The sequence below is a fragment of the Cucumis melo genome, chromosome 1 (genome assembly GCF_025177605.1).
Source record: "Cucumis melo cultivar AY chromosome 1, USDA_Cmelo_AY_1.0, whole genome shotgun sequence".
Taxonomy (NCBI): Eukaryota; Viridiplantae; Streptophyta; class Magnoliopsida; order Cucurbitales; family Cucurbitaceae; genus Cucumis; species Cucumis melo.
Window position 1 is genome coordinate 37,551,212 of NC_066857.1, and position 21,845 is coordinate 37,573,056.

General features: G+C 33.7%; 4 protein-coding genes across 9 annotated transcripts in view; 2 read left to right on the top strand and 2 right to left on the bottom strand.

Moving 5' to 3' along the window:
- LOC103500710 (midasin) overlaps positions 1 to 2,589 on the bottom strand; it is a 40,195-nt gene extending 37,606 nt beyond the window's left edge. For 2 of the 3 annotated variants that reach the window (XM_051091811.1, XM_008464112.3), the window contains exons 1-3: positions 2,424 to 2,589; positions 637 to 907; positions 49 to 359 (exon numbers count right to left, since the gene is read on the bottom strand). In XM_051091811.1, the coding sequence (XP_050947768.1) occupies positions 49 to 359; positions 637 to 741 (416 nt within the window). In that variant the 5' untranslated portion in view covers positions 742 to 907; positions 2,424 to 2,589. The remainder of the gene's footprint in view (positions 1 to 48; positions 360 to 636; positions 908 to 2,423) is intronic. The other variant, XM_051091808.1, reaches the window with a different exon arrangement.
- Positions 2,590 to 4,485: 1,896 nt separating this feature from the next.
- Positions 4,486 to 6,626, bottom strand: LOC103500804 (uncharacterized). Its single transcript, XM_008464233.3, has one exon. The coding sequence runs from the start codon at positions 6,366 to 6,368 to the stop codon at positions 4,668 to 4,670; it is 1,701 nt and encodes a 566-aa protein (XP_008462455.2). The 5' UTR covers positions 6,369 to 6,626; the 3' UTR covers positions 4,486 to 4,667.
- Positions 6,627 to 11,413: 4,787 nt separating this feature from the next.
- LOC103500711 (uncharacterized) lies at positions 11,414 to 14,984 on the top strand. Its single transcript, XM_008464113.3, has 5 exons — positions 11,414 to 11,590; positions 11,749 to 12,348; positions 12,802 to 12,951; positions 13,548 to 13,859; positions 14,325 to 14,984. The coding sequence occupies exons 2-5, from the start codon at positions 11,908 to 11,910 to the stop codon at positions 14,730 to 14,732; spliced, it is 1,311 nt and encodes a 436-aa protein (XP_008462335.1). The 5' UTR covers positions 11,414 to 11,590; positions 11,749 to 11,907; the 3' UTR covers positions 14,733 to 14,984.
- Positions 14,985 to 16,313: 1,329 nt separating this feature from the next.
- LOC103500712 (U-box domain-containing protein 35-like) lies at positions 16,314 to 21,006 on the top strand. Of its 4 annotated transcripts, none has more exons than XM_017047335.2 (9): positions 16,314 to 16,850; positions 16,971 to 17,068; positions 17,370 to 17,491; positions 17,582 to 17,815; positions 18,202 to 18,358; positions 18,548 to 18,649; positions 18,777 to 19,214; positions 19,450 to 20,232; positions 20,541 to 21,006. In XM_017047335.2, exons 1-9 carry the CDS (start codon positions 16,754 to 16,756, stop codon positions 20,802 to 20,804), a joined length of 2,295 nt encoding a protein of 764 aa, XP_016902824.1. In that variant the 5' UTR covers positions 16,314 to 16,753; the 3' UTR covers positions 20,805 to 21,006. The 4 variants fall into 4 exon arrangements, with proteins under 4 accessions (XP_016902824.1, XP_008462336.1, XP_008462338.1 ...); XM_008464114.2 differs by having other exon boundaries at positions 16,314 to 16,846; XM_008464116.2 differs by having other exon boundaries at positions 16,315 to 16,846; positions 20,494 to 21,006.
- Positions 21,007 to 21,845: the final 839 nt, after the last annotated feature.

The following is a 21,845-nucleotide window of genomic DNA, read 5'->3' on the forward strand; positions in this document are numbered from 1 at the left end:
AAACCCTAAAAGCTATAAATCCGAAATCCAGCAGAGTAAGTGGCAAACCTTAATAAGAAAGGGGCTAAATCAAGGGCACGACAGAATGCTAGACAAGCAAGCTCGTGAAGATCAATCCCCCTCCCTCTGTGATCATAAAACGAAATTATATTGACCACTCCATCCAGCTCCTTTTCATGAATTTCCAAGTACATGGAGTTTGATCTTAAATTGGGAACAAGCCTTAACAGTCCAATTACCCTATCCACAATCTTTTGAGCAAGTGGAAGGAAACAACCTAGTAAACATACTGAATAATTTGGATTCAAAAACAGCTCAGCCAAAAGACTCAAGACTTCCTCTTCAGTCACTCCATATCCCTACAAAAATCAAAGAACAAGAGCGATAGATTAAGATGTGATTAGAGGCAGAGAAACAAATCCTTTCATTCCTAACAGCAACTTCGCATATCAATCAGAGGCAGAGAGCCTTGCTGTGCCCATTCATTGAATAGCATTCAAAAGTAACAATATCAAATTTGTTGCATCACTAGACAATTCGAGAAACCCTTTAAAAATGTATATCAAAAGGTGAAAAAGAAAATGCTTGTACTCAAATTAATCAAACATCACATGCATGTGTGATAAACAAAACTACCTTTTTAATAATTGTATCAAACGGAGATTGGTGTGTAAGAGATGGGCAACGGGAAAGAAATCTTTCCACTGCAGATTCAAGTTTGAAACTACCATCGATGGCCATTGAAACAGAATATCTCCTGGCTCAAAAATCTGTAATAATAAATATACAACTAATAAGTATGAAACGTATTCACAAATATAATTGATAAATGATGCCAAATATCTATAATTTAAATCGTAAAGATAATGAATTCCAAAGGTAAATCTCCCGTCTTCCCAGCTTCAATCTGTTAATGTTACAAAATCAAACAGTCAATAACGCATCAAAGGAAAAACTCATATGAACAAATTTCACATTAAATAAATACAAAAGTACATAAATTTTAAAAAAAAAATGCACCACAAAAGCGGCTTAAACCATGTTTCATATAAATTTCAACATCTCCATTGGGACTACATATTAATATGAAGTAAGGAATAAAAGGCATATATATGTGTGTGTTCTGGCAATCCAGTCCGAGGGTGAGTGATGTAATTAGTTGACTGTTGACTTTTGGGTTTTAACATAAATACCCGTAGTTTTTCATTTTGAGAAAATTAATAAAAAAATTCAGAGAACATTTTCCAATCCAGTCTCGTGTCTTCCTTCCAAGAACACAGACACACACCAAATTGGTATCAGAGCTTCACCAATAAAGGAAGTTGTGACTGCCAAGGGAAAGGATGTAGTGCCGACTGAAGAAGAAATCTCATCCCCACGCACTTCGGCTGCCTGATTGATGGCCGTTGAAGAAAGTATGGTAGATATATTCGACCGAATGGGAAATCTTGAAGCCACCGTGGAGAGACTTGCTCAACGGCTTGAAGTCCTATTGACTGCCCCTCCTCGATAGCAAAGAGTCGACAACAGAAACCACCAAGAAATTCGGTGTATTGCCAGCCGAATTTCCGACCAATCATGCCACGAAGACCCCCGAAATCATCAAGAAAGAAGGCTTGAAGTGAATTGGAGGAGACAAACCTAAGCAATGGGACCTTATCCTAGCCCAAGCAGAATTCGCTTATATCTCTTATAATCATATGAAGAACCGAACAACAGGGAAGTCAACATTTGAAATTGTTTATACTAAGCTACCTAGACTAACTGTTGATCTTACTAATATACCTTCCAACGATTGATCTTAGCTCCGAAATTGAAAATATGGCGGAAAGAAAAGCAAAGCTCCATAAAGATACAACCGCCCAAATTGAGGAGATGAACCAAGCATACAAAAGTTAAGCCAATAAACATTGAAGATTTAAAGAATTCAAGGAAGGAGTCCTAGTAATGATACACCTTCGAAAGGCAAGACTACCGGCTAGAAAATACAGCCAAAGAAGATAGGACCCTATCCAATAATCAAGAGATTTGGAGATAATGCGTACAAGATTGATCTCCCCGATTACATACACATCAATGTATCTTCAACGTGGCCGATATCTTCGAGCATTTCCCACCCGACCAGCTACATCTTTCAACCTTAAACTCAAGGACGAGTTCATTCTTCCTAAGGGGGAGGAATTTGATGGAATTAGTTAGTTGCTGTGGTTGCTGTTATTTTAAATATGTTTTTGTCATTTTAGTATATTATTCATTCCCATACAAAATACACAATCTTGGTTCTCGGAGGATTTCTCGTAGAAGTTACTTAAATTACTGATAGCGAAAAACAACAACAAAAATAAAAAGGAAAAACCTTTAAACGCAAGTAACCATAACCGAGGGCGAGACACAAACAAAAAAAAAAAAAAAAGGCGAAAAACCTTTAAACGGAGAAGCAAGTAACCAGCGCAGCTGGTCTGATCGAGTTTCAGTCGCCGGAGTCGTCTGACCGGAGGAAAGGAGCCGAAGTTTAAAGATTGGAGAGGACCAGAGGAGAGTGGAGGGTGTTGGGGTTTATTTTGAGGAAAGGGTTTAGGGTTTTATTTTTTCTTTCAAATACTTTTTTTAGTGATGTTAAAAAAATCTATCTTATCCTAACCTTAATGGATAAAAGGGCGGGTTATTACCTACTTTACTTTAGTTAAGAAAAATAATATTTTTGTTAGTATAAATTATTTTAATTTAAGTTATAATAATAATTTTGTGATATATAAGATATAGTTAATAATATAAAAAAAATATTAGAGTTTTGAAATAACTTATTTTTTATTTATATGTGAACATTGTAGTATTGGTCTCAAGCATTCCCAAATAATTTGTTTTTTTATTTTGAGTAATATTTAATTTAAAGAATATATATCAATTTCAAAAATTTTAAAAAATTATACACGTGAAATTTGATACTATTTTTGGGAAATTATAAATTTTCATGTTTATTCCAAAAATTTTACCATAAACGCATAAATATATATAAAGGAGTAAAAAATATCAAAATTTATCCCAAATAATCCAACAAAAATTCATGCCAAAGCTTATATAAAGTTTCTTTAAAAAAAAACCAACATACGTACACATAAGTTTTTTATAAAAAAAAAATCAGAAAATTAGATTGTTTGTGATAAATTAAAGAAAATACATATTTCATGATATTTACGAGTTATTTTGATTTTATCTATGATGATCAAATTTTAAAAAGTTACAAATAACTTTATAAGGTTGACACCGTCTTAAAACTATCTTTTTATAGTTTATAAGGTATTTTATCTCTTTTAAAACTCAAGCATATTTTTTGACTTCACAGATGGAAGCACGATACTCAACAATTACATCTTTAAATCGAACATGGTTGTTCAATTCACGATGTTTCAATTATTTTTCGTCACATCTTGAAATACGATATCGATGGTTTGAGTGATAGTCGTTCAAATTATTTTATGTAGATATTATTACTTTTTAACTTGATTTGACTCATGTTTCGATTCTCGACCTTGCATTTATATTTTTTAAAATTGTTTTAAGTACTTTCAAAATAGGAAAGTCTATGTAGCAAATTCCTTGACATATTTATTATAACTTTGTTTTTTAGTAACACTTTGCAAGTTGGTCATTCCCTTTTGGAAGGGAAGCAGTGATGTGTTGCTAGGGTGGCCCAATTAAAAAGTGCATGTTGAATATTAGTGTCAACGTGGTAATAGGATTCTCACAGCCTGGCTAGCTAAGCTGCTGTTATCTGTTGCTTTGTTGGTGGCCAACCTTACCTACATTTTACCATATGCATCCCTTCTATGTTCTTTTCTATTTCCCATAAATTTCATTACAAAGTTTGGAAGTTCATGCATCCACTTTCAATTATGTTTTCGAATGTTTCAACTTCCTATGTCTACTTGTAGTCAACTTAAATTATCGATAAAACCTTTTGTGTTACTCGTTCTTTTTTTTTACACGTTCATTGAATAAGGTTCATCCAATATAATCATTGATTGCAAGCACAAAATGCCGTAACTCAATTCATTGCTTCAAACATTCTTATGTAAATATAGAGATCGATGAAGATTTTAGTTATATTTACATCGATAATTAGATAGAACCCTAGCGTTTTGTCTTTATGTGAATGACATATTCCAATAAACAATAAAGTCTAGGTGTGAACTGCAATCATAATATCTCTTTCTACATGTCTAATAAATGCACGTTGTTACACGACCCACATTAATAATTAAAAAAGAAAACCTTAAATTCAACTTCAATTTTGATTATAGGAAAAAGAAATCAATTGAAAGGATATCAATAATTCACACTATGACTGAAAGAATTCAAGCCATGTCTTTTTCTCGTTCCATGTTGCTTAAATTAATATACGATTCTTATTTAATATAAATATCTTTGATATAGATCGGAAATATTTAAAGTGTAAAATTCCTTTTATTTCTACCAAGCAAATAATTAAAAAAAATGAAATTCCTTTTATGTCCAAAATATTTCACAAAAGCAACATAACCTTACGTGTCTCTCTAATTAAATTATCATCTCATAGTATTCTAAAAAATCTTAAAACAAACAAATAAAAAAATTTGAGAATTATTATTATTATATTGTTGAAAAAAAAGGTATATATGGGCTGGGCCTTATCTAGTTTTACTTGGGCCTGGACCTGAGGTACGGCCTAGGTTAGATCTCTTCCTCGTCGTCTTCTCTTTGATGGAGTTCATCTTCTGCAACTTCAAATCGGCTCTGAATCTTGCAATGAACTTATCGGCTTTACTGTTGACGTCCGGGCTTGAACAGAACATTGGAATTGTTGGGTCTTTCACGAGCTTTCTTTCGCTGGTCGCCGGTGGTGCATCGGCTTCACTTTCGTCCATTTCCGGGGAAATGGCTCTTGGTGTACTGCTATTGCTTCCTACACTGTCAAAGTCTCCGTGCATTCTGAATGGCGGAGGCGGCGGAGGTGGAGGAGGGATCGGATGGTATGGCGACTCACCGCCAATGCGGGTGTGGTACTCTTCGTCGTTTAAACTGCTCAGTCTGTCGAGCTCCATTGGAGGGTCTTGAGGTTTGAGGATCTGGTTTTGATCTTCGGTCTTTGGTTTAGGCTCTGAGGAGGCTATTGATGGTGGAGGTGGGTCTGGTAGAGATGTGGACTGCACTTTTTTGTGTTTACCTTTCCTGGATGAAAATAGGTTTTGAAGAACTGATGGGGAGGGAAGCGGCGGCGGCGGAGGAGGCGGTGGTGATGGTGGTGGTAATGATGATGTTGAAGCGCGTTGCGATGCGATGATAGCCTCGAAGCTTTCGACGCTTTTTTGTCTTTGCTTTTTCTTCCTCCTTCTCAGTGCGGACCAAATTTCTTTCGAGGCACCGGTTCTCTTCTTCTCGTTTTTGCTGCTCTTCTGCTCCGATTCTCGATAGAACAATGGCGGTGAGAGTGGTGGAAGCTGAATCCGTTGAAAATTCGCGACGTCGGAATCGCCATTTTCGTGCTGTTGATTAATCTCTTCTTCAGGTGTATGGCTATGGACCTTGTGCGTTCTCTTTGGCCTTCGTTTTACCATTTTAGGAATGGTATTAGCGGGCGGCGGAGGGGTTGGAGGCGGTGATGGAGGACGCGGAGGAGACACCTGCGGCGGCGGCGAACGTGGCGGAGAAGGTATTACCGGTTCTGAATATACATCACGAATCTCAGATCTGTCGAAAACAATACTTTTCGCTTCAGAATCTTGCCGTTCAAGCTCGGGCTGAGTTTCACGACGACGATGAAGCTGATCGGAAGACGAATACCGATGATTAGTCACATGAGTATCGTCGTAAAATCGCCACCGGTGATCACCAGCATCAAATGAAGACTCCTGCAAACGTAGATCCGGATACGAACTGCTACTCCTCATCCGATTAAGAGTAAAATGATTCGGCCGATGATCGGTATATCCATCCCATCGACGCGGAGTCGTAGGGTTTGACTTCATTGATCGTCTCGAAGAAACGCTCCGATCTTCAAAAGAACCTCTACTATCATCTCCCCCAGCGTTTCTACCTAAAAATCCACAAACAATGGCGAAGAGAACCAGAAGCAAATTGAGCGAATCCCAGCTCTTCTTGACCGACTGAGGCCGAATCAATTGAGAAGTGAACTGTACAAATTTTGGAATGACAATCAAGATGAAACAAAGAACTATTACTAACAAAACAATGAGAAAGGCGCTGGAGTTAAGAAGGAAAGACGATGCACGGCTTAGACGACGGCGGCGACTGTAGTGAAGTTCGTGTAGAGAGGAGTTGGAGGATTGAAGCCAGAACGGCGGAGAATGCGCGTTGCCATCTTCCTCCATTTTCGCCGGATTTCTCCCTTTTTCTTTTCTTTTCTTTCCTTTTCTTTCCTTTAGCTTCGGCTTTGAGTTTGTTTTTGGTTTGAGTGGGCGTATTATTATGAGATCGCTTTTGCGTTTCTTTGATTGATTGCGTGTGAGTATTTATAATGAAAAGCTAGTGGTAAAATGCTCATTGCTAGATGGTCATGTGACCCACTTTTCATTCCCCAACCCTTTTTTGTGTCACGCCAATTCTTGGTGGACTAATACATTTTCGTATCCGTATCCATGAAGTAATAATTTAGTTCGTAAATTTACAATGGTTTAATTTACTGATCTAGTTTTTACGATACCAATATAGACCTTCAAACTTTTTGATAAAAATAATTCAACTCAATTATTATTAGAACATGTTATTGTTTCGGTTTTTGTGATCTTTTTATTGTTTTATTTTAGTTTATTGGTTCGGTTAAATCTTAAACCTAATATAAAGACTAAAATTGATCGATTGGAATTGCAGAAACTGAATATGAACAAACTTTATAATATGACGATGAAAATTGTATTTTAACCATAAATTTGATTTTCAATTAGTTTTTCGGTCTACACTTATAATAATTTTCATCCAGTTGTTATCTTTTATTTTTACGATATAAATTAAATTCTTACAAAAGACAAAACACATAGACTCAATTCTTACCTATTAAACTTTATAAGGGGTCGTTTGGGGTTTAGGTACCAAAGGTATGTTTTAACCAAACTTCCACGTTGAGTTATGTCATATAAAACTCTCAATGAGCTCAATACACTTTTACTTTAAAAAACAATAGTATGAAAATCGATGTAAATTAAGGGTAAGATTGAGGTTTTAGGTAAATTGAGAGCATCGGGTTGGGTAGGTAGAAAAGACTCACCCCACCACTTATTATTGTTCGCATCAACTTATATTTTTCACCCCAATATTCGTATCAAGCGCTAATTAACTTTCTTGCAATAACCACCAATTCAATCAAACAAAAGAGTGTGGTTTTATAGGCATTAACATCCCTAAAGTTCTAAGTACAACTACTTTTTAAAGGTTGAGATGTCACTTTGATCTCTTTTATGGATTTGTTACACTATACCTTTATTTTATTTTTTATTCTTTGTCAATCTTTTCTGAAAGGACAAAGGATAGAAATAAGAATAATATTTTTTCCATGAACATGATTTAATTTAGTGATTTGAATAAGAGAAGCCAATTATCCAAATGTCTAATTGGAGAAGAAGTATATTGTACAAAACCTTTTTTTTTTCTTAACTTATCATGTTCTTGTAAGAAAAGCATTAATAATTTATTTAATTATGATTGACTAATCTTCACGTACAACTCGTCTCTAACCAACAATTGAAGACATTAAAGTAAATGACGTTTTTTTCTTTTTTAATCTTGAAGTTAACATATGAAAACTATTTACACCATTTATGAGAAAGTATACATTTTATACCTTTTTTTAGATCACATCCTTTATGAATGATTTTATGTTTCAACTTCAACCTTTTACAACTTTTTTGTCGAGTTGTATTCATCGATAGTTTTCTCTTATTTTGAGAAAAGAAAAGGAAAAAGATCATATTGTTTCAAGTAATTATAAACACATGTGTGAGAGGTACAATAGGTGACGTGTCCATTAAAAACAAATTTATAGTGCTTAATTACTTTGACTTTTTGTGGTATGTGTTTGACATGTAGACTATTTTAGTTCGATAAAAAAATAATAAACTTTTGAGCAAGTGATAAAAAAAATGATGAACGTCGAGCAAACAGCAGCAAATTGGGAATTTTAAAAAGTATTTATTATAACAAGAGGTGGTTATTATAATCATATATAATATTTTCCCCAATCTTCCCCTTGGTTTTTAGTTTTAGTTTTTTCGTTTCAATGTTGTTTGCTTACTATTTGGTTGAGATGTAATTTTCATATTTCGTAAAAACAGATTTGGATTACTAGGTGAATTTAAAAACATGAAAACAAATAATCGATAACCATTTGAGTTTTTTTTTTTATTATTATTAAGTCTATAAGTATGACTCATAGTTATAAGTTGTTTTGTTATTAACCTTCCACACGCCCTTGAAAAATATAAACCAAAATTTAAAAGTAAAAAAACAAAGTTTAGAAAGGTTGTCTTTGTCTTTAGAGTTCGACTACAAAATTAGAGTACTCGTATAACTAATAAGTACCGAAACAACGTTAAACTTTGTTTTATAACTAATAGTAAAAACACAATTTAAAAAAAAAAAAAAGAGTGATTCTCACTACATGCAGATACTAGTCGAGCTGATAGAATGAGTACTGGTTAGGTCAATCAATTTACTGTCTTCCAATTTTCATTATAAACATTATGTAAGTACATTTACTTTGGCTAACTTTGTATTACTGTTTTATAGTTCAACATGGACTATGTATTTGAAACTCACATATATTTTAATCAATAACACGTACGTTATGTCAATCGAGCCATGCTCACTTCAACTAAATCCTAATCAACTCGTGGTAATGAATATAGATATGGTCACAATTGTTGTATATGTTTTTCCCCAAACTTAAAACTTACGAATAAGCACATGTTGGTTGTCAAAAGTCAAGGTCAAGCACGCCACAACGGACACTCCTGCCAAACATCTAATTTCTCCATTCATACATAGTTTGTTTGTCTTCAAATAACAACACTCAACTATTTGTTGTTTTGATTAAAATGATAGTTTGGATTTTTTTGTGCATAGGTTTTGAAGTTTGTTTATTTATTTATTCTTTCTTCTTAGTAGTTTTTTCTTGGTCAGATCTTAGGATATGCATATTAATAAACTATAAAATATATACCTCTAAAATTAGTAAAATATTTAAAATTATTTACAAAGTATAACAAAATTCATTAATTTTTTTTTTAAATTTAAATTTTCAAATTTATTTTTTACCAAAGGTGGTTAACTAATAGAAATAATTTTAATGTAATAAAATGAATAGGTAAGTATGTCGTGAAAAGAAAAACTATTGTGAATAAGAAAAAAAATTGAAATTATTCCCATGAAGCAAACAAAATAAATAAATAAATTTTAAATGATTTATAGACTTATTTTGAAAAAAAAATTTGAACTAAATTTTTTACCATAGGAACTAAAATAGATTGAAACTAATTTTGAAAATTACTCATCACAAAATTTAAAAAAACTATATTTGATAAATCATGATATTCAATATATAAGGAAAATGGTAAAAAATATAACACTTGACAAAATATTTACATTTTATACAACAATAGTATAATAATTTTTTTGTTTTATTAAATAGTTTGTTAACTTTTTTTTTTAATTTTTGAAAAAATTCACAATATTATGTTATATTTATAAGGTTTTTAATTTATTTTTACTAAAGGTAGTTAACTAATAGCAATAATTTTAATGTAATAAAATGAATAGGTAAGTATGTCATGAAAGGAAAACTATTGTGAATAAGAAAAAAAATTGAAACTATTCCGATGTAGCAAACAAAATAAATAAATAAATAAATAAAACTTAAATGATTTATAAATTGATAGATTTTGTTACATACGTACATAATTTTAATTTTCTTATTATATTTGATAATATCCTAAACTTTAAAACGATAATTCAATAATAAAACAAACAAAATGAGAACCAGAATTAAGACTTATTTAAAAAAATAAATAATATTTTGAAAATTATTTGTCATAAGATTTCAAAAAACTATATTTGATGGATATCAAGAAAATCGTAAAAAATAAAATATTTCACAAAATATTTACATTTTATAAAATAAAAGTATAATAAATTTTTTATTTTATGATGCGTAAATAGTTTGTTATTTTTTTTTTATTTTTGAAAAAAATCATAATAATATTATGTTATATTTATAAAATTTTAAATTTATTTTAATTTAAATGAAATTCGAAGTCGTCGGACTTTTTTCTCACTTTCTTCCAATAGCGTATGAAGAAAGGAATGATAACAATGGTGAATGCGTGATAAGGCGACGCGGTTTTTGGTTGTTCATTTTAAAATTGATTTGGTTGTTTATAAGAAATTAATGTCACTGTCAACATTAGAATAATAATGACAATTTTATATGCAGAAAATGGGAGCATTGGCTGTCAGTTTTTTGTTTTGTGGACTAAAATCAAATCACTATGCTAAGCTTTGGTTGTAAGTATAACCCTTTTAAAATTGACCATTCACATTTTAAACTTATGGTGTAGTCAAAGCAAGTTGATTATTGAAGTTTTGTTATTGGGATATCTAATATTGACTTTAAAGTATTTATCATTGTTGTTTGAGGCTCAAGCATGGATTATAGACTGCTCGACTTTTAGAATATATGGGTATTTTATCGAGCATCACGGTATTTAGGTTATAATAGTTTGTTTTTTGAACAAACTATGTTAACACGAGCAAAAAATAGTAAATAATGTAACAAAAAAAGAAAAAGGATAATCAATAGAAAAAAAGTAAATAGTGGAATTTCTTTTGGAAATCAAGTATAGTAATTGTATAGTGATGACCTAAATGATGTACGTGATCCAAATTCTCATAGTAGGCTATTGTCATTAGTCATTGGAAAAGCATGGTTGATCGAAAGATCGAATTGATTGACCAAACAAAAGTTGATTAGTCAGATAATGAGAGGGGTTTGTCGGTATCAGTTTGGAAAATTTTAAAATAAAAGAAAAGTTTAGAAAAAGAATTAAACTGATTGATTGACTTTTACTCCTTAATAATGAAGGATGGTTCGAACATCAACTAAGTTGACCATAGCCAATTTAGCGATGATTTGGTTGAAAAATCAATCAACTTTGATCGGCCGATGAACACCTCTAATTGTCGCACATATTCACGTTACATTCAAGATATTTAGTAAAGTTCTTATTTTTTAAACAAACGTACAAAATCGAGGTTATTATTTCTTTTTATAATTTTACAAAAATTTTATTCTATGGTTGCATAAAACCCTTGAAAAACCTCTTACACACACAAAGGGTAGCAAATTACAATTTTTATCCAAATGGGCTAAATTCGTAAATAAACAGTAAAAGAAAGAGAAGAAGAAGAAGAAGAAAAAGCCCCTAAACCCTTCGTTCCCCCCCCCCCCCCCCCCCCCCCCGCCCACTTCCTCTCTCTTCTTCTCTCATATTTTTTTGCCGCCACGCCTCTCAGGCCGCCACGCCAACCACCAATCGCCGTCGATGTATGTCTGAATCAAATGTTTTTTCTTTTATTTGTTATTTTTTCGATTCGTGATTTGTAACTAGTAAATTTGGAGCGATTCTAATATGGCTTCTTTTTTTGTATCTGTTCTTTTCGTGGACCGACCCGATCCTTTTTTGCCCTTGGTTCCTCATTCAGCGTGTCTTGCTTCAACCGCTGCAGCCGCCCCCAGTACCGACGGAAAATAAGTCTCCGCCGTCGTTCATTGCTGTCGGACTGTAATTCCCGAAGCCACTTCCTTCCTGTCCGGATTCTTCGGATTGATATCTTGAAATTTAGAGTTCGTCGACGGAATCAATGGCGGAAGACACGAAATCTCTTGAATTTGAAGAAAACCATAACGCAGAACCAGACGCAAACTCACAGTCTCCAGCGAAGAAGAAGAAGAAGAGTGAAAAGAAGAAGAAACGAGTTCTATCAATGAATGCTAAAATCCAAGTTCTCAGCAACCAGCCCCAGAAAATTCCGCCGGTAGTTGGTTATTTCCCGTCTGGGTTTGATCCTCACAAGGATGCTGACAAGGAACAGTCCCATTCTGTAAGGGCTAGGGTTTATAAGCACAGGAACAAACCAAATAGGATGCAGCTGGTTGTGAGTCCAACAGGGTCGAATGTGGATTTTGTTGGTACCAATTATTTAGGCGAGGCTACCGCTGGGAAACAGCATTGCACCTATGCTCTGGGTGTTCTTGATAAGGCCACACAAAGCTTAAAGATAGTGCCTATTGCATCGAATATGGTATTTTATTCTTCATAGTGAATGTAGAGAATTAGAATTTGTGAAAATTTGAATTCTACTTGATGCATTTTTGTTTTTGTTTACTCACTTAAGTTATAAACGCCTCTTCTTCTTCATCATCATTATTTATTTACATATCATCAATTTTTTTGTATATTTTCCTTCGAATGAATTGGGCTCCTAGATCTGCTTTGCTCGATCTTTTCTGGAAAGACCACTAAACGGGGTGTGAGGCTGGGAGATTACACCACTGAAGTTTCTGAACTATTAAGTTTGTGCTATTGTGAACTTTGTTGGATATGGTTTTGTTTTTTTCATTTTGTTTCAAACTTACTACATAATTTTTTTAGAATTAGGCTTACCTTTGTGATGCATTTTATCTACTTTACTAATTGTTAATACTGTACCTAATAATCATAATTGTGTTGCTAAGTTTGATATTTATGTCTGCAGATACTTAGATTAGACCCAAAAGTCAGAGGTTCAGACGTTTCTGAAAATGAATCCCCAAGTGTGGCAAATGAAGAGCTCTCTCTGCAGGAGAAAGCTAATAGAATGAGAGAGCTCACCGCACTCTATGGAACAAAGAAGTCAAAAAAACAGGTAGAAATTGAATACTGGAATTGCTCTCTTGCAACCAACTTTCCCTTGGGCATGTTTGAAATGAATTTTCGACTGCCCAAGCTTGGGAGTGATTTAAAAAGGAGTTAAAATAATTTTTGTCATATTTAAATTGTTCTGAAACACATCTATAATCACATTATCGTATCATCAAAATTGGTTTAAATTGGTTTTGAACTATGAAAAACATGTTTAAGAATAATTTTGAAAATCACAAAAGCAATATAAAATGTTTTGAAGTCAATTTCAAACATGGACTTAGTACCAACGCATGCTGGACTTAACCTTATTAGCAAGTGGAGAAATCTTGGGTGGCATGTTATCATGAAAGAGGATTACATCTTTTCTATTTACCTGTTTTGTTGCTTTTAGTTTGTTTCGGATGGGATCTGTTCCATTTTTCCAATATCATCATCTTGACCCTCTTCCTGAAAAAGAATCTCTTTGACACTTGAGATGGAGATGTTTGACCATGACCTCTAAGTAAAAGAAACTATGTTTTCGATGATGAAGTCACTTACAAATGGCAGTTTTAGGAAGTAGCAACAAAACGTTTGATATTTGTTAATTTGTTGCAGGCACAGAAGCTGCATGCATTGAAGCAAGAGGATGATCCTGAAACCAAGAACGATCTAGATGGGAGAATGAAAAATGTGGTGGTAAACAAAGAGGCCTTGGAAGGTACGCAGGCAGAGATTGCTCGTAATATACCAGCATACAATGCTTCTGCAACTACTCCACAAGAAGTTTACCCGCTCGACAAGATTATCCTCAAGGGAGAATGGAGTTTTCTGGAAGATCTTTATTTCCGTTTGCGAGAAACAGCTGAAATAAATGCTACTTATCCTTCTTTTGTTCGCAACAGAATTTATAAATTGCAAGACATTCAGGTACGGTGTCAAGAAGGTTCTGGTTGTAATTGTCTTTATGAATATTCTGAGATTAAATATTCTTCCTTTCTGATACATATTCATGAATCATGTGGATGGCCAATATTATTTGTTAAGTATCATGCCTCATTTGTTGGTTGATTGATGTTTTCAATCTGCGTGCTTTTTGAAACTACTCGACTTCTTTGTTTGATTCTTTGCCTTCATTTCTTTAGTGGAAAAAGAGCTTGCTCTCAAGCCTTGACTACTAACAGGCATTCGCTATTTATTCATTTTCTTCCTATTGCTTGTTCTAAGTTGTATAAAGGCTTTCAGTAGGTGTACTTGTCGATTTTTGAAACAAGTATTTTTCTGTTGAAAAGGAGCCTCTTTTCGGAACAGAACGACTGTTTATTCAGGGCTTTCTATTTTTCATTATTTGTATTGAATCTTTTCTTTTTTGTTTTGATGTTTAAATCATCTTAGGACGAGGAAGAGAAAAAGAAGCTCTGCTGCATATTTTCATATATCACTCATCTGATAAAGTATAAGGATCAGCATTCTATGGGTGATGTTTCTTCTGCAAAGGGTCATAAAATTCCCAGCATGCTACGCCAAAAGTTCTCATCCATGTTTCCAACTGCCGAGTCGAGAAGACTGTCAGCAGATAAAATTAATCTTCTCATTAGCCACGTTTTGGTGCTTACGCTATTTGCCGATGAATTCAGCAGCGATCCTGCAGACATAGCAAAGGATTTGAGAACTAGTCCTTACGATCTAAGACTCCATTTTGATAATTTGGGTTGCAAGTTTATACGCAAGAACAACTTGTCATTGGCTACACTTCCTGTTCCTCTTCAATTTCCCGAGTTGAGGCAAAAGCGACGACGATAGGCGTGATGGCTGGATTATAGAAGTTTCACTTTTATTGTTGTTGAAGAAGCTGAATTCTTTCTAGGCAGCAAAGTTGGAGCAATTTTGTGGAGTGAAACGGGTAAATGGTCATTTTTGTAATTCAGATGTTATTTCTTTCGTATTGCAAATGGCAATGCCAACTTGTTTATCTATGAAGTACTTCTGCTTAGAAAGGTGTTTCATTATTTGGAAGTTGAAACTTTGGATAATCACAAATTTATTTGGAAACAAGTCAAATGACTTTTCTTTTTTATCTTACAAATCATTAACGTGTTTTTTAGCTAATTTTAACATTTTAATTGAAAGTTTTTAAAATGATAAAATACATTTTTGGTCTTTGAAGTTAATGTCTATTTGGTTTTTAATGTCTGTTTGGTTCTTGAAGTTTTAAAAATTACATTTTTGTCTCGATTTCTAGAAAATGTTTCTAAATAATCGTTTCATCCATTTTATCGATATGACATGTTGTCAATTCTAATTTCAGAATTTCAAGGAAGGAGAAACGGCGTGTGAGAGGAAAATGGAAAAAGAAAACACATAAAAATGAGAAACCATCTAATCAAGAAAAATTATTTAAAATTAATAATAATTGTACCCCAACCAAATTTTGCCAATTCAATTCTTTGTTAGTCAATTAACGATAAAATAGAAAATAAACGATAAAACTATTTAGAAGCATTTTACAAACCTGATGGATCAAAATGTTATTTTTGAAATTTCATAGACCAAGTAAACATTAGCCCCAGACTTCGAGGGATCACGAGTGTATTTTGTCCTTTTTAATATCATAAAATTGAAAAATGAACGTAATTATCTATTTCTTTATTTTACGAAGGGAATTTGATATTTCTGTTATATTATAAAACTCGTGAAATAAAAGATACATTATTGCAAATGTAAATTAATATAAATAATAAATATTTAACTGATTTAAAAACATAAAATACATATTTATTAATTAAAAGTAAAAAATTCAGCCTTTTTTTACAAATTTTTTCACTACCATCCATGTTATCACTATTTCTATATATTTAAGAGTTCAACAATTTTATTACAAGATATTTTAATTTTTTATCGATACTTATTAGCATGATAAATTGAAGGCAAACCGTAAAAAATAGCAAAATCAAAAAAATGAATTTTTGTTTTTAGTGATTTTTTATTTTTTATATTTAAATTTTCAATATTTATATATATATTTAAAAGTTTTACCTTTTCATTATATGATATTTTAAATTATTTGTAGAATAGATCGAGATAAATTATCAAAAATAACAAAATCAATAAAATATTTACACGTAATCAATTTTTGTAATTTAGTGATTTTTTTTTTCTAAAGGGTAAATAATTTATTATTATTATTTTTTTATAGATTTAAATTGATAATTTTGTTTAAGTACTAAATTATAATTATTATTTCTAAGAAAAGAAATTGATAAAATTATTATTAGTTGAATTATAGGTGGATATTTCTTTTACTTAAATAAAATATAAAGTAAGTAAAAAAAAGGAGGCTTAAAAAAGTTGATATTTATAAATAGAACTAAAATAATATGGGGAGCGAATTTTGGGAAGACAGAGCATGCATTGGCGGGAAGAATTGGTTTCTTCTTCGACTCTCAAAATCAACCGCATCGCTATCAGTTTAGAAATTCCCCTTTACAGAGAGGTCAAGCTTCATAATCTTCTTCATGAACCCTAAATTTAGCAATCACAGATTGGATTTGATGTTCTTAGCGAACAAAATGGTGTTCCCTTTCTGGTTTCTTCTCCCCAAATTTAGTAAAACAATCGTAATCAAACCCAGTCCCCACTCCCTTTTCCGCATCTTACCCTTTTTCCTCATTTCCCCTCACCCTATTCCAATTCCGTCACCTCTGTCGACGGTACCCGGTGGATTTTTCGAGCTCTGGCGACTCCCATGGCGGAAGAAGAAACCATTGATTCCTATTCCAACAACCATACGATGATTGCGATTAGTAGGGACAAGAACAGTCAATATGCGGTTAAATGGGCTGTGGAACATTTGTTCAATAGGAAGAACACTGGCGATTGTATTCTTATTCATGTTCGGAGTCAGGGCTTGCATCCCCGTAGGTATCCGTCTCCCTTGTTGTTTTGACGTCGTTTGACCGTCGTCATTTATTAAAATTTGAAATGTATTATGGTGTTTGGAGACGAATCAATGATTTCTTGTGATCTTACCTTTGTATGCAGAGGAGGCGGATTCGATTCCTAAGGAGTATCGGCCACCAACTGAAGCTGAGTTGCATCAGTTCTTCCTTCCCTATCGAGGATTTTGCGCAAGGAAAGGGGTAAACAATTTCCCAATTCCTTGTCATAACCAATAATGGATAGCTCTTGATTTTTGATGCGATGATGAATCGTTTATGAATTAGATCAAAATGTTAGCAAACACTCCTTGAATATTATTATACCATAATATTACTTCGACATATATCAAATCAGGAACTATGAGCATGTCATATGACACATTGAGTTGGTTCCAAGAAACACTTCGATTTAACGAGGGTTATTTCCTGCCGTATTCATCCATTAAATGCATTTTAAGTCAGCTTGTTTAAAGGAAATATTTGTATTTTTCGCAATTTTCAGATAGTTGCAAAGGAGATAATCATCCATGATATTGATGTTCCAAATGCACTTATTGACCATGTCAGTAAACACTCCATTAGCAATATTGTTGTGGGTGCTTCCAACCGGAATCCTATTATGAGGTCTGTCACTCTTGTTGCCTTGGTGGTACGGAAGATTTTAGAGTGTATTTAAGAAATTAGTCTGAGCTATTAGCATTTGCATTAATGCAGGAAGTTCAAGAATCCTGATGTTGCGACGTGCTTACTAAAATCAGCCCCAGAATCATGTTCTGTATATGTCATAGCTAGAGGAAAAGTTCATACGAAGAGGTTGAGGAAGCGAAATAAGTCACAAACTGACATGAATGAATCACAAACCGGAACTCCACGTGTCGGCAGTTCTCTATCAAAAACACGAAAATCAGCATATTCTAGTATCTCTGGACTATCTGAAGATAAATACAGGTAGAAATTCAAAATATACATTTTTTGGTATATAGAATATTCCACAGCAGTCATCTTTCTTATATGTGACAAATTTATTTGATTAAACTTCTTTTTCTGCACCTTCCCTAATTTCCTCCATTAGCTGATTGGGATGATGAAATTTCCTCAGAAGTTTGTTTTCTATGTCTTCTTTTTACTGGTTTGCTAAGACAAGCCTAAATTTCCTTTTACGCTGCTCATTCAGTGGTCTTTGTTTGCGTAGTCATAGGATATGCATACAGGCTTTCAATGCTTTTTCCTCATCATTCTTGACCAGTAGCTTTGGTTGCTAGCCTAGAACTGCCTTTAGAGGTGATGGTTGTAATTTGTAACAATTGACTAAGAGCAGTTTGTTTCAATTGCAGGGATAGTTCTGGCACCAGTAATGATTCAATGTCAGGAATTAGTGACTTTTCGGGGCCCCTCAGTTTCAAATCAATTGAAACATCCTTTGAGAACCTAGATTTTTCCCCAAGTTCCTCAGAGACTAGTACGAGGAGCTATGTTTCCTCTAGCACCCCAGTAAGTAAAAATTATACAATTTCTTGCCCAGCTAAGGAGCTGTCTAATTTTGGTCAGTTAATGGTTACATTTAGAACATCAGTTGTATTTAAGTTTACATTTGGGTGATGAATTTTTATATACTATACGTTATGTAGTTAAAGAAATGGACGATTGACTAAATAAGTTAGCTTTTATCTGCATTTGTAGCCTTCAATCGAATCTGAGATGAAAAGGTTGAGGTTTGAACTCAAGCAAATGATGGAAATGTATGACTCGGCTTCCAAGGAAGCTGCGGTAGCAAAACAAAAGGTAAGAACCGATGACTAAATTTTCTATATCAAATGATATATTCGTAGTCTCAGAAGTTCTAGATGGAACATTGTTTGAAGCCTGTTGATCCTGAAAGAAAAATACTATGTTTGATGACTGATATCAGGCAAAAGAACTCGAACAGTTGAAGATGGAAAAGGAAGAAGACGACAAAATTGAGCGTGGTAAATCTGCAGATGAGGCTCTAACAGCATTGGCTGAGTTTGAGAAGCAAAAGAACAAGGCTGCAGCAGAAGCAACTTTAGTGGCACAGAAGTTGGCTGAACTAGAGACCCAGAAAAAACAAATTATTACTGAAGAAAAAGCTAGGATTGAGGCAGAGGAGAGGAAGAAAACAATGGAGTTATTTGAACGCAGTAATATTTGTTATAGACGATACAGCATTGATGAGATCGAAGTTGCAACAGATCATTTTAACGAGTCAAACAAGATTGGTGAAGGTGGCTATGGACCTGTTTACCAAGCCTTACTTGATCATACGTCTGTTGCCATTAAGATCTTGAGACCGGATAGATCACATGGGCAGCGACAATTCCAGCAAGAGGTAAATTTCCTTTTTCTTTGTTTATCTTGGCTGGAAATACTTACACAGAATTATCAGCTATACATAAGAGTCCTGTAATAGTACATCGTTTAGTTGATTGTACTTCGTTATGACAAGCTGTAATAACATGAAACTGAATAAGAAACATATGTTTATAATAAATGACATCATGTAAATTTTCATCCATTTCATGCATTTAGAAAGTTCCTGAAGATTCGCTGTTTATCGTTTGCAGATTGAGGTTCTAAGCCGGATGAGGCATCCACACATGGTTCTCCTCTTAGGTGCCTGCCCAGAATACGGTTGCCTTGTTTATGAATATATGGAAAATGGGAGTTTGGAAGACCGTCTCTTCCGAAAAGATAACACTCCTCCAATCCCTTGGAGAATCCGTTTCAGGATAGCTTGTGACATTGCCACTGCCCTACTCTTCCTTCATCAAATGAAGCCAGAACCTGTGGTGCATCGTGATCTCAAGCCAGCCAACATTCTCTTAGATCACAACTATGTGAGCAAAATAGGTGACGTGGGTTTGGCCAGGCTAGTTCCACCATCGGTTGCTGATAGTGTCACTCAATATCACATGACTGCTGCAGCTGGAACCTTTTGTTACATTGATCCAGAATATCAACAAACAGGAATGTTGGGTGTGAAATCAGATATTTACTCATTTGGTGTTCTTCTACTTCAGCTCATCACTGCAAGGTCACCGATGGGTCTTTCATATCAGGTTGAGGAGGCTATTGAACATGACAAATTTCCAGAGATACTTGATCCGACAATAACAGATTGGCCAATTGAAGATACTCTTGGACTCGCTCAATTAGCCCTCAAGTGCTGTGAGCTAAGAAAAAGAGACAGGCCCGACCTTCGTACGGTTCTAATGCCAGAACTGTCCAGGTTAAAAAATCTGGGGTTGGGTGAAACACCACCGAAGAGCAAGCTCGCAAATGTCAGCAAAGCACATGATCAACAACCCCCTAACTCGGCTCCAGTCTTGAAGGGATCAGAAAGCGAGGTTAGTTTTCACTTAGCATCTTAGTCCCTAAATCAAAACTGCAAATTGTTTGTTATTGTGTATAGTTTCAAAAAAAAAAAAAAAAAAAAATCATCATCAAATGGAGATGGGAGTTTGCATCTTTAAAATCTCATGCTAAAACTTGTGTGAAAAAGGTTGAACAAAAAAGTTTGGACAATGTTTATTGTTACCAGGCTTGAAACTTTTTTTACACAGGAGAAAAACCTTTGCATTTATATGTTGCTTATTATGTATAATCAGGAAGGAATGAGAAACAATCCTAACGTGCCAATGGAAATTCAACGTAGATCTATGTGAGAAAAAGATGGCAGCGATTGCAAGTGAGTACGAGATTTTGGAGCCAAAAGGGTATTGGTGTGAATACCATTTCTTCACAAATAAAGAAAAGATGGAGCATACCGAGTATACCAATCAGTGGAAAACGAGTTGATGTAATGAAGAAGAAGCAGCAACAACAGCAACACCTGCAAAGCTCTCAACGTTGTTGGTCTTTTGCAAGTTGTGCTTCTGCCGCTAATATGGGGTGGAAGAAACTGAACTCTTTTTCATAAAATATGAGAATTTTTCAATTTGTTCCGTCTAAATTTCATTCTTGTTTTTGTATTTCCGTTCTATCCACAGTCATCTAATCTCACTTGTTAATGGCTGCAAATTAATATGGTGTTTGTTCTCACACACCCTTTTCCTTCTCAAAAACTCATTTGTAATGTATTTTATTTCTTTACACTTGGGTTTTATCCTATTCATTCTAAATCAGCTGTCTTTCTAATTCACAAATCTAGCAACGTTCAGGCTTATCTAGTCTCTCTAGTTTCGCTTTAGTCGATTTTGATTATATCACATTTGAACCAAATATCTTTTGGCAACTCCAGTTGAGTTATAGTGGTCTCAAAGACACAATTTACATGTTCATGAGGCAAAAACATGACTAAAGATGATACGTGTTATTAAATGTCAATCTTTATGGGTTTTTTAGTTTAGAGATGACGATGTGTAAATGACCAATTTATTTTATTATTATGCTTAGACTTTGATGATAATAGCGTTTGAGATTGTGTCAATTTAATAGGAACATCTATGTGCACCTATTGATTTCTTACTACTAATTATTAATTTTGTTGAAAATAGCTAACATTTTTAAAACATGTTCCAAATTATGTGAATACACAGTGGCAAAGGTAAATGAATATTAAATTCTAATCTCTTAGATCTCATAAACGATCGAGAAAGTAAAAAAAAAAAGTTTTTTGATAGGGATTTTTTAAAGAATATAACAATTAGACAAAATATTTTTAGAACAATTTAAAAAACGGACAAATTTTACATATCTACAATGTAAAATACCAAAATTACCTAGGTCAACATGTGATAAATCGACATGTGTGTGATACATGATCGTGTAGACTTTTGATACATGATCTTGGACATACCGTGTCCTAGGATAAAAGAATTTTTCATTTAGTTATTCGATCTCAAGCCTTTGACCCGAGATGAAATTTTTTTGCCTTTATTTTATTTGATATCGAGCATACATTACCTTGAAATGTTCGGGGTAAAAGAATTTTGCCTTTAGTTATTCAATCTCGAGCCTT